We start from the raw sequence: 16,325 nt of genomic DNA on the forward strand, positions 1-16,325 counted from the left end.
TGAGGTAAAGGCAATGATTCAATGACAGCGTTCGTATATTAGAGCGCTCACTGAAAGCTAAATATTTCTGTGATTATATTTGGGAATAAAAACTTGGTTATAAGCAGTAAATTAAAGACGCTCTGCACACCATCTTAGCACCTACACGACAGTTCTGCCTTTAATCATTGCACATTCTTTACTTTCTAAGTGCTGTAATGATGTTACTTGCATGGTTTACGTTTTCTCATGTGAAAAAACTGAGCTCTTACAGTCCTGCTAGGGATTTTATTTGTTCTGGAATAGTCTAATCCCTGTTTAATTCTATTGTAATGTAAATATTTTCATTTTTATTTAACTGTGTCAAATAAAATATTTATTTTTTAGCTTCGTATCTATTTTATAGCCAATTGAAGGCTGTCAATGTGCAAAAAATAACATCTTATTTTCGTTTATTATAAACAGGAAACATTAGCACTTCTACATGATCATATATCAAATTATTTGTCAAACCACACACATAAAAATGGTGCAGATTGTTTTCAATGTTTTCAGACGTGTAGACCTTTTAACTAATGATTTCATTTATTAATTAATACCAAACACATAATATTCCATATTAAGTAAGTAGTTCATTTTTTTAAGTTGCTTGCCCAACACTCCTTTGGGAACAGACCCTTAGTTAAGAAATAAACAAGATGCTAAGAGAGATTGGGTGCTTAAAAAAGTCTCACAGGAAACCTAACCTTTTTTCTTCTTTCTAATTTGCAGTAATGCCATCTCCCCCTAGTGGTCAGGAGCTCTTCTGGATGCTATAGTAGTTTGCAGTTTTTCATAACTCGCAGTTCTCTTTGCTACTTGCAGCATTTGTCCTTTGCATGTGTTTTGTGTGCTCTTTCCTTCTGTGTTAGTATCATGTCTGAGTTTCCTAGTCTAATACTTGAGTTTGCTGGACCCTGAATTTTCCGTGAAAGTATTTATTTACACAGTGTTTTGTATGGAAGCCGAGAGCTGCCGTGTCCCTCCGATACTTTTCAGAGTTTTCAGGTAACGAAAGCTGTTTCTCGTGATAACGAGATGATAATTTTGTCATTATCTAAAAACTACCAAAGGCCCTTTCTCATTATAACGAGATGATTGGTGTGTGTTAAAACTGATTACATCTTTCAATACCACAACAGTGGGAGAGGATGTGTTAGTATAACTCATGGCAGCCTATGGGTAATTCTGTAAATAATCCTGTGTTTTAGGTGAACTTTTAGGTGATAAGACAACGTTGGTTTGATAATTTGCTTCCAATTCTGATTCAAAAGCAATTAGACCTATGCCTTTGATACCTTAGCACTGGGTGTTTTCGAAAGAGCTCCGGTGTAACGCCTGTAACATACAAGATGCATTAACCCCCAAAATGAGTCCAGATTAAAGATTTTAATAAAAAAAACAGTCAGATTTGGTTCTTCTGTATTCCATGCAATACAATCATCCACCAAGACCTGACAATGAGTGAAAAGAAAAAGGAAACTAATAAAGTGATTATTTGCACATGGTACCATGACTGCGCAACTACGGGCGCCGCAGGCATGGATGGACTGGGAATACAGAGCTGTTGGCCAGCCTCATTCATTACTCATACAGGTTAATCATCTTGTTATCTCAAGAAATCAATAACTGTTTTCTGGTGATAATGAAATAGTTATCTTGCTATCTCAATAAAACAAGTAATGCTTTAACAGTGATGACAAGATAGTTATGTCATTATCTTGGATTCCGTGGTTTTGCATCCCTCAACCACCTTACATTTCTACATATGTTTGCAATTTTGTTACACTCTGTATTTTTGAATGATGGATTAAACAGTGCTCAGTAAGATTTCCGAAACTTTTAATCTTTTAACTAACCCTGCTCTATACTTTGCCACAACTTTATCCATGATCTCTTGCTTTTTTTGGTGTTCTTCATAATGCTGTTTGATCACTAAAGTTCCACAACAAAACTCTGAGGTCTTCATCAAGCACTTGATTCTTTACTGAGATTAAAATACACTTTGGTGCATTGTATTTCACAGTTATTTTAATAATTCATTTAGGGGTGACTTATTTAATCGGTCAGAATACATACCAATAAAACACATGTAACATTTTTATCTACAAATCTTTAAGAGAAACTTACTGCATTGTCACTTTTGCAGTTACGATTTCACTCTTCACACGACCACCTGCATCTGCTGGCTCTGACCACCCACCAACCCCCATCCCCCATTGCTCTCTTTTCTTTGGTCTATTTTATCATATTATCATATAAGAGAAAAACTCAAAGCTTTCCCTCAAACCGAGTCGGCAGAGACGCATTTCAGACTTGTCTATGTTCTGCTAAACTACAGCTTGTGGTCCCCCTGGGGTTCCCTTCCCACATTCATAACACTCTACTCCATGCCAGGTGGCTGTCTCCACTAGTCGTCTTCCTCATAAATCAGACTGCCTTTGAGTTGATCAATAACAAGTCAATTAGCAGGCGCAGAGAGATAAGGGTCTCTGGGGTCACTGCTTGTTTGTCAGGCAGACATTTGGAACTCTGTCTCTGTCTGCCACCGAGCTAGGTGTGTCGTTTACCTTAAAATCATGTGGCTACTTGGCTATCATAAATCTAACTATCATCTATAAATAGGACTGCAGTATCTTGCTACAATCCATCATTTGTTTGTTCTTGGATAATGAATCAAGCTATGCACACCTTAAATTCTCCTCTAGGTGATGCATTTGTATATTGCTTGAAAAAGGTGGACTGTAAACTTTTACCTGGTATAGATCCTCTTATCAGCAAACAAATTAAGAAATAGAGAAACACAAACTGCTTAAGCTGTCGAAGGTCACATTCAACCATATGCACCAAATGTAAGCTGCAATGCATGCCAGTATTCATCCTGCTCTGCTGTTTAGCTTGAAAAGGATGGGAAAGACCCAAACTGTTGTTTGGTGGCCACTGACTGTGTATCTAATGACTTGGATGGCAAATCCAAAGCAACAGTAACAGGCTCCTGTGGCGATTACACCAGATTAATCCCCTGGATAATTAGACACAAGAATGATCTTGGGCAAATACTCTGTATACCTGCTGGTATGCCACATCAAATGATGGTGTATAATTTGAACTCATTACAACCAAGGAGTCAGTTATACTATGAAATGAGACAATCAAAATGTGCAACTATGAATGCTGAACAGATAAGAGGAAGAAATCTACATATGTATATGGTTTCTTGAATATAGGACCTTTTTTCTGTATTTTTGGTCCAAACAAAAATTTATAAAATTAGCAATTGTCAGGTGAACAGTAAGATTCACTATGCCTTTTTAGCTTTTCAAATCTTTTAAATTGATCACATTATGCCGCGTTGCAACCACAAACCTTGATGTGGTATGTTTCAATATGTGTATTACATTGTGGTTGTAATGTGACACAAAATACACTATATACAAAAAGTATTCTTTCTTTAAAAACACACTTTCCTAGCAGATCAGTTCGAGCATGATCTGTCTTTTTTTTCTCTAAATGTTTGGCCTCCTGTTTGTTCAACAGTCTCGCTGTTGCAGTAAAGCCACCTGGATGAGGTGAGCCTGCAGATGGATTTGTGGAGCACAGGATCAGTGTGTTGTGGTAAAGAGCTGTTTGTTTGGGGTATACCGTTGGATTCTACATGCAGCAGTTGCAACTGCACTTTGGGGTCAACCTTGTTGTTTTTGTCAGCTGCCTGTATCAGGTGGCAAGAGTTGACTGTTGGGATTCCATCACAGTAAGGGTATATAAGGCACAGTAAGGAGCAATCCCAGTGTATGAAACCACAACTCCAAACTGCAACATACTCTCCAACACAAAGGCATCGTGCACACTGTGAAAGGGAGCCTGGCTCCAGGGCTTTCCTTGTGCTCCCATGCAGAAAGAGTCCCCAGGGGAGCCAGTGCCAGCTGAGACTGAAAAACAAGGTAAGAACCCAGCTGACAGACATGCATACAGGCTCAGCTGTTTGTCTCAGATGAGGGTTTAGCCCATGAAGCAGACATAGATCTAGAAAATGGAGTAGTCTGACAGATTTAAGCCTCTAAGGGAGAAAACACACAGAAAACACTGAAAGATGGATAGACAGAGGATCCTACAGTGTGTCTGCTGTCGGCTTGGAATGGTAAGACCGGGGTAGTTTCAAAGATTGTTTGACCGCCTTATTGTGAGAACTGGTAATAGAACATAGATTTTATGGAGGGAGGCAAAAGAAGGTCTATTAGAACAGTAATATCATAGATCTTACCTGTGTTGTGTCATAAAACTACTTGATGGGACTGAAATACAATTTCTAAGCAGTGTAAAGCTGTATTTGGAATATGTCTTTTTTGATTTCCATTCCACGTGATGATTTCTTGTTTTCTTTTCTGCTTCTATTTGGTCAATATCTATGGATTATGAAATAGGTTTTCCCAGATATTTTTTTTCAGCTGCATTTAAAATGTCAGTTAAAGTCTCCCAGAGCTCCATTTCTCCCTGCAGCCAAGAAAATGACAATCGGAGATGACTGACAGCTTTACAGAAATAAGGCTGTCCATTTAGAAAACCTGCTGTGTCAAAGGCAAAAAAAGAAGACTCAGCGGCTGGTGGTTTGATGGGTTTGAGGACTAGAGAAATGAACATTTTGGTGTTGTATTGATCCTCCGATGCTTGACTCATGCATTTTATACAAGATCCAAATGCTGCTTATGATATAATACAGCAGTCGAGGTCGAGGCTCTGGCTGTTAAATGGGATTTCTGGTGGTGTGTAAATTCAGTGGAAATCAAGAAAGGCTCTCAGGTTGTGTCTATGGCTCAGCTCTAAAGACATAAGTTTGATTCCTAATGGGGGATTTGAACTATCCAGCATTTTCTCTGTAGCTATTATTTCATGGACAGCTGGAATTATTTTGATACTTTTACAGTGCATCATATGAATCTCTCCTTTTCTCTCTTTGCTTCTCTTCCCTCCAGGGTCCAAGATCTAATTCTCATCATGGCAGCAGAGAGCTCGGAGACAGATGGTCCCAGATCCTTCATGCCTGCTGAGCTTCAGCATCCTCACTCTAAGTATTCTCAGTGGAAGTTTAAGTTGTTTAGGGTGAAGTCTATGGAGAAGGCACCTCTGCCGAGTGAGGCACAGCCGCAGATAGGAGCTTCATTAGGGATCCCACCTCCTACTGCGCCAAATATAGAGACAGATCATGGTGCAGGACTGGCAAGTGTTATGAAATTATGCCTTGGGGGAAAAAGCAAGGACAATGTGGAGGGCCCTGGCAGGAGAGTAGATATGAAACTGCAGGAAATGGAAACGCACATGAACCATCTCAGGTGATGAACTATGTTAAAAAATAAATAAATAAAAACACTTTATATGTATATATATATATATATATATATATATATATATATATATATATATTTTTTTTTTTTCTATTTAATTATTCAAGAGATAATGACACTTTTTTTGTTGTTGTTGTTTTTTTTATATAGGGGTCTTTGTCGCATTTGTGGAATGGCAGTAAGGAAGGTCAAAGGGCCGGTGCATGAAGTCCATGGAGATCTGGATGAAGCAAGCAAATGTGTGCTCCGCAAAATGGGCTGCAAGTTTACAAGCTGGCCAGAGGTCCTCCTGAAGGTCTTTAAAGTGGATGTGACAGATGACGTAGAATCCATCCAACCTCTGTTCTTCTGCCATCGCTGCTGGCTGGCTGCCATTCGTGGAGGGGGTGTCTGCAGCTTCACTAGAACAAAAGTTCCAGAGTGGAAACCCCATACCTCCCACTGCTACCTGTGCTTCCCAAAAAAGTCATCATTTCAAAGGACTGGGAGAAAGAGGAGGAAAGTTGTTCCAAAAGTCCAGAGTTTGGCCAAAAGAGCCAGGTGGGACCACAGTGACAACAGTACTGTTGGTGAAAAAAAGGCCCAGAAGCCCTTTGGAGACCGGCACAGTTCTGGACTGAAGACATGGAAAAAAAGCAGCATCCAGAGAGAACAGTGGGTGAAAAACATCACGCACTGCCAGAATGACCATCTGAACACCAAACTTATTGCAGAGAAGCTCCCAGGGGATTTTATAATTTCTTTCACCTGCCTGGTCTGTGATCACCTGCTCTGTGATCCAGTTCAGGCCCCCTGTGGGCACCTCTTCTGCCGCAGCTGCATTATTAAATTTACTCACGTTCTGGGACCCCACTGCCCTGCATGCAACTTCTCTTGTGCCCCAGATGAGCTCATCCCTCCTGCCAAAACCTTCTTATCAACCCTCTATTCTCTGCCTCTACTGTGCCCCTGTGAAGGTTGTGGTGAGCAAGTGCAGCTAGGTGTGTTCAAGGCCCACTGTCTAAACCATGAGTTTGAGAAAGGTGAAAACAGACACTCATCTCAGTTTCAAAATTACCTGCTAATTAACAAGGGGGGGAGACCTCGCCAGCATTTGCTCTCTTTAACCCGTCGTGCCCAGAAGCACCGACTGAGGGATCTGAAGAGCCAGGTTAAAGTGTTTGCAGACAAAGAAGAAGGAGGCGATCTGAAGTCAGTGTGTTTGACACTGTTTCTTCTTGCACTGAGATCTGGGAACGAGCACCGGCAGGCAGATGAGCTTGAGGCCATGATGCAAGGTAAGAGGGTATTTTAAGCTTTTTATTCAATTGCTGCAGCAAAGGAGGATATTGAAAAAGAGAGACAAAAAAACAGCTGTTAACTATTATAGTGGTTTCTCATTAATAATCCCTTTTCTCTCAGAGGAATAATGCTTATCATAAATAACAATGAGTTTAAAAGTTCAGTACTGAAGGGAGGGAAATTGTTTTCTGCATTTTATCAGAAAATCATTGCATTATTGTTCACCTCTGTTACAAACACAGCCATCCCTAATTCCCCCTCTGCTTCCACTCATCTTGTCTGTCAGTCCATCATCCTCACACTCCCTTCAGTGCACAGTAACAAGTCTTGTGAAGGGGTTGTTAGAATCAAAACAACATCAGCAGCGCTTGTATCTGCAAATTACACAGACAGCACCATCCTCCTCTCTGGGGAATTGAAGGCAGCTGGTGTCTGTTTTCATCTTCAGCCAATACATCACTTTTTTACTCTGTCCTTTTCTAACATCTGGAAAATAGGAAGTATTGGATCATGTAATAATGTCTTTGTGGGCTTTTGATGATAACATTTTCAAAATTAGGTGGAAAATGTGCATTTCTTTCCGCCTCACCGTGGAAATTACTCCAAATTGTAGGAAAATAACTGAACAAATAGTAGACTCTGCTTTTTGTTTTTAAAATCATAAGATGTTAGGCTTGTTCTTCTATAATCCTCTTATTCTGTTTTATTTTTTGTTCTCCTACTTTTGTCTCACACAAACTTCTTCTCTTCCTGCATTGTCTCTCTCTGCAGGCAGAGGCTTTGGATTGAGTCCTGCAGTGTGCTTAGCCATTCGGGTCAACACATTCCTGAGCTGCAGCCAGTATCATAAGATGTATCGGACGGTCAAAGCTACAAGTGGCCGTCAGATCTTTCAGCCCTTGCACACCCTTAGAGCTGCAGAAAAGGAGCTCCTCCCTGGCTTTCATCAGTTTGAATGGCAGCCAGCTCTCAAAAATGTGTCCACGTCTTACAATGTCGGCATCATCAACGGACTGTCAGGATGGACCTCCTCACTGGATGACTCCCCTGCTGACACCATCACTCGTCGTTTCCGCTATGATGTTGCACTGGTTTCAGCGCTGAAGGATCTTGAGGAGGACATCATGGAAGGGCTGAGAGACACTGGTATGGAAGACAGTGCTTGCACCCTGGGCTTCAGAGTCATGATCAAGGAGTGTTGTGATGGCATGGGGGATGTTAGCGAGAAGCATGGTGGAGGACCAGCTATTCCAGAGAAGGCTGTCCGCTTCTCTTTCACTATTATGTCAGTCTCTATTCAGGGTGAAGATGATCAGGAAGAAGTCACAATTTTTACGGAGCCAAAGCCAAATTCAGAGCTTTCCTGCAAGCCCCTTTGTCTAATGTTTGTGGATGAGTCAGACCATGAGACTTTGACTGCTGTTCTGGGGCCTATTGTTGCAGAGCGAAATGCGATGAAAGAGAGCAGGCTCATCTTATCCATTGGTGGCATGCTACGCTCCTTTCGCTTCTACTTTAGGGGCACAGGCTACGATGAAAAGATGGTGCGTGAGATGGAGGGCCTGGAGGCCTCCGGATCCACATACATCTGCACTCTGTGTGACTCTGGTCGTGCGGAGGCCGCTCAGAATATGGTGTTACACTCCATCACCCGCAGCCATGATGAGAACCTGGAACGTTATGAAATATGGAGAACCAACCCCTTTTCTGAATCTGTTGATGAGTTAAGAGACAGAGTCAAAGGAGTCTCAGCCAAGCCCTTCCTGGAGACCCAGCCCACACTGGATGCATTGCACTGCGACATAGGTAATGCCACTGAGTTCTACAAAATTTTCCAGGATGAAATTGGAGAAGTTTATAAAAGGCCCAACCCCAGCAGAGAGGAAAGGCGCAGCTGGAGGGCAGCCTTGGACAAACAGCTGAGAAAGAAGATGAAGCTTAAACCAGTGATGAGGATGAATGGGAACTATGCCCGAAGGTTAATGACCATGGAGGCTGCAGAAGTGGTTTGTGAACTGGTGCCCTCAGAGGAAAGGAGAGAGGCCCTGAGGGAGCTCATGAGGCTCTACCTCCAGATGAAACCTGTATGGCGTGCTACCTGTCCAGCCAAGGAGTGCCCTGACCAGCTGTGCCGCTACAGTTTTAACTCACAACGTTTTGCTGACCTGCTCTCCTCTACCTTCAAGTACAGATACAATGGAAAAATAACCAACTATCTGCACAAGACCCTTGCACATGTGCCTGAAATAATAGAAAGAGATGGATCCATAGGAGCCTGGGCCAGCGAGGGGAATGAGTCAGCAAATAAACTGTTTAGGCGTTTCAGGAAGATGAATGCACGGCAGTCAAAGGCCTTTGAGCTGGAAGACGTGCTGAAACACCATTGGCTCTACACCTCCAAGTACTTGCAAAAGTTCATGGAGGCTCACAAGGACTCTGCTAAAGCTTTCCAGGCAACAATAGATCCAGAGGAGATCCATGATGATGAGGATGTGACTCTGGAAATCACTGAGTTTTGATTTATTTTAGGACAAACTCCTAGACTGATTTTAGGCTGGTCAATAACCTGACATTTACATCAGTGTCTGTGTTCTTATTTCCAATACTTATTGATATTTAAAGTAACACAGAAATTGGTTCATTTCGGTATACTTTATGAAAGCCTCTGACATTTCTTGACACTCATTTTGTTTTTAGTTTGGATTTTTCAATTCTGTGTCTTTGTGTGTCAATTGTTGGCAGTCTTTTCTTAAGTAATCTATATTTTGCACTTGAAAAAAAGCAAAATTAAATCTTATGCAGACACAGTTTTTGATTACTATTTCCTTTTACCCATATTGAAACAGTAGATGAAGTGTAACTAATTTTGGATAACTCTGTAAATGTAAGACACAAGTTTCTTTTCTTTTCTTTTTTCCTCACAACTTGAAAAAGGAATATTTCTTTGAAATATGATACATTTTATTGTATTGCATGGATGTGACACATTTATGAATTTATACAGAAGGGATATTTATGGAAGCAGATGAAAGAGCTGTAAGTCATGGAGTGAAATTGTGTTAAGAAAGACCACATTTGTGGCCAGTGTTTTAATATATCATTTTAGTGAGAGGAAAATGCAATCACAGAGACCCAAATGTTCTTTGTTTCATGAGTGCCCTCTGAAAAAGATGACTTTAGTGCTTTATCGTTGGGTCCCCAGGGGCCAGAGTAGATGCCAGGTCACTTTGAAGCAATTTTTTATCTCTTTTAGGCTTTGCACAGCGGAGGATAGATGATAGTTATTCGAATTCTTCTCATAAAATGAAGCATATACTGACCTTTTTGTGGACATCATTGGAATAAAGTGTGCTCCATTAGAGATCCTAATACCCCATGGACTCTGCAACTAGCAGGGACTTTTCTTCACTTTTGTTTATGACCTGGTTCCTTTTCTCCCTCAGCATTTCTTCACTGCTTTTTGACAGAGAAGAGGGATGGGCAAAACCAGAAAGCCTCATTTGTTGGCAACTTTATTTGTTTGATTGATTGATTATATTGTCTTCTCCTGCCCTAGCCATTTTGAATTGTGACAGGCAATTTTATTTTTCTTTCTTGATTGAATGTTTGATTTTGTTTTACTTCTGTATGTTTAACAATACAAATGCAATGAAATATTCACATTTCATTGGAAAGTTGTCAAAGCCCTGCAATAACACCATTTTTTAGAGAGGATTACTTTGAAACTTGCAATATATTTGTTTTTGCAATAATGAATTGCATTTCCAGAGTAATAGATGATGGATGATTCAGAAAATGTCCCTTTTTTTTTCTCTTTTGCTGTGTTTTCCTCATTTATGCTTTCGGTGATACACTAAACATACACTCAGGTAAACTATGTGCAAGTTTTTCACTTATGAGCTTCACACAACACATACACTACAGCACTGCTGTTTGTTACGATTCTCCTGTTTCTCACAAAGCAATGTCTCAGTGAAAAGTTGTTTTAATGCATGATCGATTTTGATGCTGTTCATTTTTGTGTTTAAAACAAACAAATAAATAAATAAATACTAGATCTGACTTTCATTAATTTTACTTTTCATTTGATTTTATATTTATTACACAAACCCACTTCTTTCATTTTAGAGCACATAACAACTGGAATTATGCTAATTGTGTTTATTCTGCAGTGGTATGAGAATGTATTGTAAAATCATTTAGTTATTGTGTCCATTGTATGAGAGTTTTAGCTTTTTAAGCTTAGAAGTTAAAACTGGAGATGCCTAATTGATTGATTTGTGAGATATTTTGATATATTTTTCTATGTGCTGCTTGTAAAAACTTTTAAGATTAGAATATCAAATCTGACCAATTAGAAAATTTGTAATTTTTTATACAGAACTGTGGGATTTATGCAATTAACTTATGATTCCTGCAAAAAGGTTAGGTTAAAACATTAATTTTGCATACTGCAATTAACCTAAATAAAAATGTGTACAAATAAAAGTAGACGACATGAACAAACTTGTAAAAAGGCAGAATACCAAAAGAGAAACACATTTTATAATAAACTTAATTCAAAAGATGATAATCCTTTCCAATTTTGGATTGTACAGATTACTATTTGATTTTAATCATAGGCCTTGTTGAGCTTCAGGAGTAGTAAAAAAATTACATTAAATTCCAATATATATTTTTTTTTCAAAAATGATCTAGGGAAGAAAAAACAGGTTAAGTTCATTTACAATTATACAGAAATATTCATACCAATATAATCTAGTTATATAGACAGATAAGATTGAGTGTCATTGCCCCATCTCTCAGTTAAATTAAATCTATTATGTTAATTGGTAACTCGGCTACTTGTTCTGTACAGGAAAGAGACAATTTGTAGACATAATACTTGAGGCTACTGTATCCCGTATGAAAAAAGGAGAAAGAGAGTATGCCATGGGCAGGGAAATCTGCCCCAGTATCTTTCTGGTGTATCAGCTGCATGAAAACAAGAAGGAAACTTTTGACCACAGTTTTTAAAGTAAACATGGTGTTTAACTCACTGACAAAAAGATTTGCTACTTTTAGAACCTTTCAGTACCACCAGTAAGTCTGCTATACAGTATGAGAGGTGAGACCTTTCTATGAAGCCTTTAGAGTCATTAAATCTTTAAGTACATTTGTATACTCTGAATTAAAAAATCTAAAGCTGGAGAAATATAATTGTATATAATATAATTAATTTAATTGTTCATGGAAACCTCAATAAAATAGCAAAGTGTGGAGATCTGGCAGGTTTGAGGTTGCTAATCTGAGAAGTATTGTACAATCTATACAATAAATGCCTAAATAATACATGTTGAGGGTTGGTGCAGAAAAAAAACAGCATAGTTGATGCTTGGTCTTGCTTGAACCAGATGGACAACCAGCCATTTTTTCTAAATTAGTTTCAGAAAGCAGAGTAAAATGTGAAAGATACGAAAAAAAAAAAAAATGCTATTAAAGCAAGTTATGACAAAAAGAATGCAAGTAAAATATCTACAGAGGTAAGACAAGGGCTTTTTGTTGGAAATTAATGGGTTTGCTCCAGTTTTTAGGCAGTTTGTTACGAATAAGCATGTTCTAAAAAATACAAACAACATTTCTCAAATAATAAAGAGAAATATACTAGATAAGCGTATGATTATTATAAGTTAAGAACAAGTTACAAGAAAATGCACACAAACTAATCTTGTCCGTATCTATAATTGAACTTTATTGATCTCACACTGGAGAAATTCACTCTCTGCATTTAACCGATCCCCATGGGAAGCAGTGTGCTGCCATTGTGGTGTATCTGCCAAAAGGGGTTTAATAAAAAAAAAAGAAAAAAAAGCTGAATGTTGGAAACTGTAAATCATATACCAGTCTTATGTTTACATTTTATCACAGCTGCTTACATTTTATCACTGCTGCACTTTAAAAATGAAAATGTCGTGAGAGCTGTACTGAACAAAATTTCTGTTTGTATACACTCTGGGCCGGATCTATCAAAGGTTTGCGTGTATAAAAACGTGAGCTATTTCACTGCGCACGCTAAAAAATGTACAAACTGATCTATCAACAGCGTGCTAAAAGGATTTGGTCTTTAAAACGTGGTAAATAGCGCCTCTTATCCATTTAGTACTTTTTCTGCAATGAATATGCAATATGGGGCGTTTACACGCAAAAGTGCGTCTTGTGGGAGGAGAACATGTAAATATATTAATCTAGCGCTCGCAAAGTGATTTATCAAACCTGAAAGCAATTTTGCTAATGGTATCTGACTCTATATTTACCACGTTTCAAAAGAAGGTGCAAATGGTCTGTATGCGTAATTGCGCACACATGGCAGCGGTTATTGGCGCAAGAAGGAGACATGGAAATGAAGCAAGGAGACGCAGAGAACACATTTTTTCACTCCGTGTGAATATTTTTGGAATGAAGGAGGAAACTATCATCAAAACATATCGTTTATCCAGCATTGCCATTTTGGAGCTGCAATTCCAGTGATTTGCTCTCACAGAGCGTCAGCTGTACTTGTTCCTCAATGCTGGTCAGAGGCTCTACTACTGTGCCCCCTCCTGTTTTGTTCGCAGATGTTTTGTTATATGCCAGTTTTTCTTTGGTTCGCCTTCTAATATCCTGGTATCTTCTTTTACTTCATCCACTGTTCGCAAGGTTTCACCGACAGCGTTTACTTTATTACAGATTTGTTCACATAGAGCGTTCCTCTGTGTGACAGTCACACTTCTTTGCTGTAGTTCAGTTAAATGTTTGTTGGCTTCATCCACCAACACCTCCATTTCCATGGGGTCGAATTTCCTTTTGCGCTTTCTGCTGTCCAAACTCGCCATGCCGCAAACCACTAAACGCGCAAAACCATCATTTAAATAGGGCGTCTCCAACAGTTTGCACCTGCCACCAGTTACGCAATCGCTCTTGTTAAATCACCCGCAAACCATGGTTCAGCCCCTCGCGCAAAATTCCAGTTTGCGAGCGCAAATTACTGCACGCAAAATTGGATCTTGATAAATCCGGCCCTCTGTGTGTACAAAATGACAATAAAGTCTGTCTAAGTCTAAGTCATTGGGCCGGATTTATCAAGATCCAATTTTGCGTGCAGTAATTTGCGCTCGCAAAGTGGAATTTTGCGCGAGGGGCTGAACCATGGTTTGCGGGTGATTTAACAAGAGCGATTGCGTAACTGGTGGAAGGTGCAAAACTGTTGGAGACGCCCTATTTAAATGATGGTTTTGCGCGTTTTGTGGTTTGCGGCAAAGTAGTTTGTAGTCTGTACAAACTAGTGCATTAAGAAATTTAAATCTTACAGTGACCCCCAACAAAAAAAAAAAAAATAAGTATATATATATATATATATATATATATATATATATATATATATATATTTATTTATTTATAAATTGGCAACCTTTATTCCCTAAGGTGGTATGTGCTGCAGTAAAAAAAAAAAAAAAAAAAAAAAAACAGGTGTTTTGTATTGGCCTGTGACTGTGGATGAGATCCCCGCAGCATTTGGCACGTTGCTCCACAGGCGCAGGGGGAGAACCCCGACCCCGTCGGACAGCACTTCTGAAAAAACGAGATTAGGAGATCCCAGCTCACGCTGCAACCGTACGCTGGAATGACCCAGATGCAAAAAAGTGCAATGTTGCAAGGAGTTTTGTGATATCTGTTATTGCGTGGGTCCTCCTTGTGGCTGGCTCCAAATCCATTCGGAGTTCCCCCAACAGCTCCAAAATGGCAATGCTGGATAAACTATATGTTTTGATGATCGTTTCCTCGTTCATTCCAAAAATATTCACACGGAGTGAAAAAATGCGTTCTCTGCGTCTCCTTGCTTCATTTCCATGTCTCCTTCTTGCGACAATAACCGCTGCCATGTGTGCGCAATTACGCATACAGACCATTTGCACCTTCTTTTGAAACGTGTTAAATATAGAGTCAGATACCGTTAGCAAAATTGCGTTCAAGTTTGATAAATCACTTTGCGAGTGCTAAATTAATATATTTACATGTTCTCCTCCCACAAGACGCACTTTAGCGTGTAAACGCCCCATATTGCATATTCATTGCAGAAAAAGTACTAAATGGATCACAGGCGCTATTTAGCACGTTTTAAAGATCAAATGCTTTTAGCACGCTGTTGATAGATCAGTTTGTACATTTTTTAGCGTGCGCAGTGAAATAGCTCACGTTTTAATACACGCAAACCTTTGATAAATCCGGCCCATTGTGCGGTGCCCAGGGAGCAGTGTTAGTTAAGGGTCTTGCTCAGAGACCCAGAGTGCTGGGGGAATTGAACCGAGTACTTGCAACCTTCTCAGAGGACATACTGTAGCTTTGCTCCAACCCACTAGGCAACCACTCCCCATATCTATTGACAAAGTAATAATGGTGCAAAACAAGCTCCACCATGACAGAACAACCTTATTTATTATGCATCCACTCAAAGTCGAGAGGTAGTTAGAGAAGAGGGGAAAATAAAAATCAACAAACTTTTTTAAACATGAAGCAATTCTTTTCAGAATTAGGCTATTGCCGTATAACAGATTTTGTTTTAAGGCCTTTATACATTTTTCCCTGGAGTAAAAGTCAATGTGGATGCTTCCGTACATCATTTTCTGCTTGTTTATGGTTTCCTTTTTTTGGACAGATGTATGTTTTGATAAGGTCTGTCCTTTAAATTTTTAGGGATTCTGAATTACATTAAAGAAAATGGATTGTTTGAGAGTTTGCAAATTTCATTAAGAAAACAATTTTGAAAATGTAGATTTTTTTCTATGAAGAACATAAAAAAATACGAAAAAGAAAACACTGAAAACTTAAGCACGTATAACTAAAAAAAATTCACCTCTTTGTTTTTTGGTAATTACAGCTGCTGTGGATACATCTCTGTGAGATTGCTAGATCTTGTCACTTGGAGTCTCTGCCCTGAAATCTAATGCTGACTGAACAGTTAAGGCCCCAGGATTAAGTAAGCCCGGTTGTTTGCCTCATTTGGAGGAGGCTAACTGCACAGAATACATCACCATGGTAATCTATGTGTTAATGTTTTTTTGAAAATGAGTTGAGGCTTAATTTAACCAGAATGTCTGGAAAATCACTCCTTAATTCCTGATCTGAGATTTTTCACAAGGCCTCTGGTGGAAAATGCTCTTCTGGTATGTTTGTTATGGTACCTGCATCTTTTAATTGAACATGATGGAAATGGAGTATTCGGGCCTTACAGAAAATGTGTGTGTTTACTGGGAGATTATTAGACACTTTGACTGAACACAAGTGAACATTATTTAGCTGACTGTAAGACTTTTGAAGGTAATTTTTTGCTTTTTATTTTTCTTCTTTATTTATACTTCTCTTTTCACCTCACTGACTTTGACTGACTTGTGCTGATCCATAAAATAAAATGTAAAAAAAAAGAGAATAAATTATAGGTTTGACTGAGATAAAAATTTAATATGCCAAGTTGGTGAATAGTTATTCAAAGCATTATACTAGTCATTTGGCCAGACTTTGAGAATCAATAATGGACTTCTCAAGATCAGCCAGAAACACAAGTTGTTATTTGATTTAAGAGTCAAAATGATCAATTCATTTAAAAAACATTTATTTGTATTACTTTTTTATTGAGTAACTGCAGCCTGGATTTCATAGGAGAATTTATTAAGA

At 38.9% G+C, this 16,325-nt stretch overlaps 1 protein-coding gene across 1 annotated transcript; it reads left to right on the forward strand.

Moving 5' to 3' along the window:
- The first annotated feature begins 3,799 nt into the window (after positions 1-3,799).
- rag1 (recombination activating 1) lies at positions 3,800-10,693 on the forward strand. The gene is made up of 4 exons (XM_038299887.1): positions 3,800-3,959; positions 4,989-5,345; positions 5,508-6,634; positions 7,410-10,693. The coding sequence occupies exons 2-4, from the start codon at positions 5,011-5,013 to the stop codon at positions 9,155-9,157; spliced, it is 3,210 nt and encodes a 1,069-aa protein (XP_038155815.1). The 5' UTR covers positions 3,800-3,959; positions 4,989-5,010; the 3' UTR covers positions 9,158-10,693.
- The last annotated feature ends 5,632 nt before the right edge of the window (positions 10,694-16,325 follow it).

Source organism: Cyprinodon tularosa, unplaced genomic scaffold, assembly GCF_016077235.1.
Source record: "Cyprinodon tularosa strain WSP-4 unplaced genomic scaffold, ASM1607723v1 ctg44, whole genome shotgun sequence".
NCBI classification, from domain to species: Eukaryota; Metazoa; Chordata; class Actinopteri; order Cyprinodontiformes; family Cyprinodontidae; genus Cyprinodon; species Cyprinodon tularosa.

Bases quoted from the DNA above. Each gene is read 5' to 3' on its own strand.
- rag1 (XM_038299887.1), top strand. From the start codon at position 5,011: ATGGCAGCAGAGAGCTCGGAGACAGATGGTCCCAGATCCTTCATGCCT. The intron at 5,346-5,507 runs GTGATGAACTAT...TTTTTTATATAG, and splicing joins ACGCACATGAACCATCTCAG to GGGTCTTTGTCGCATTTGTG. The intron at 6,635-7,409 runs GTAAGAGGGTAT...CTCTCTCTGCAG, and splicing joins GCTTGAGGCCATGATGCAAG to GCAGAGGCTTTGGATTGAGT.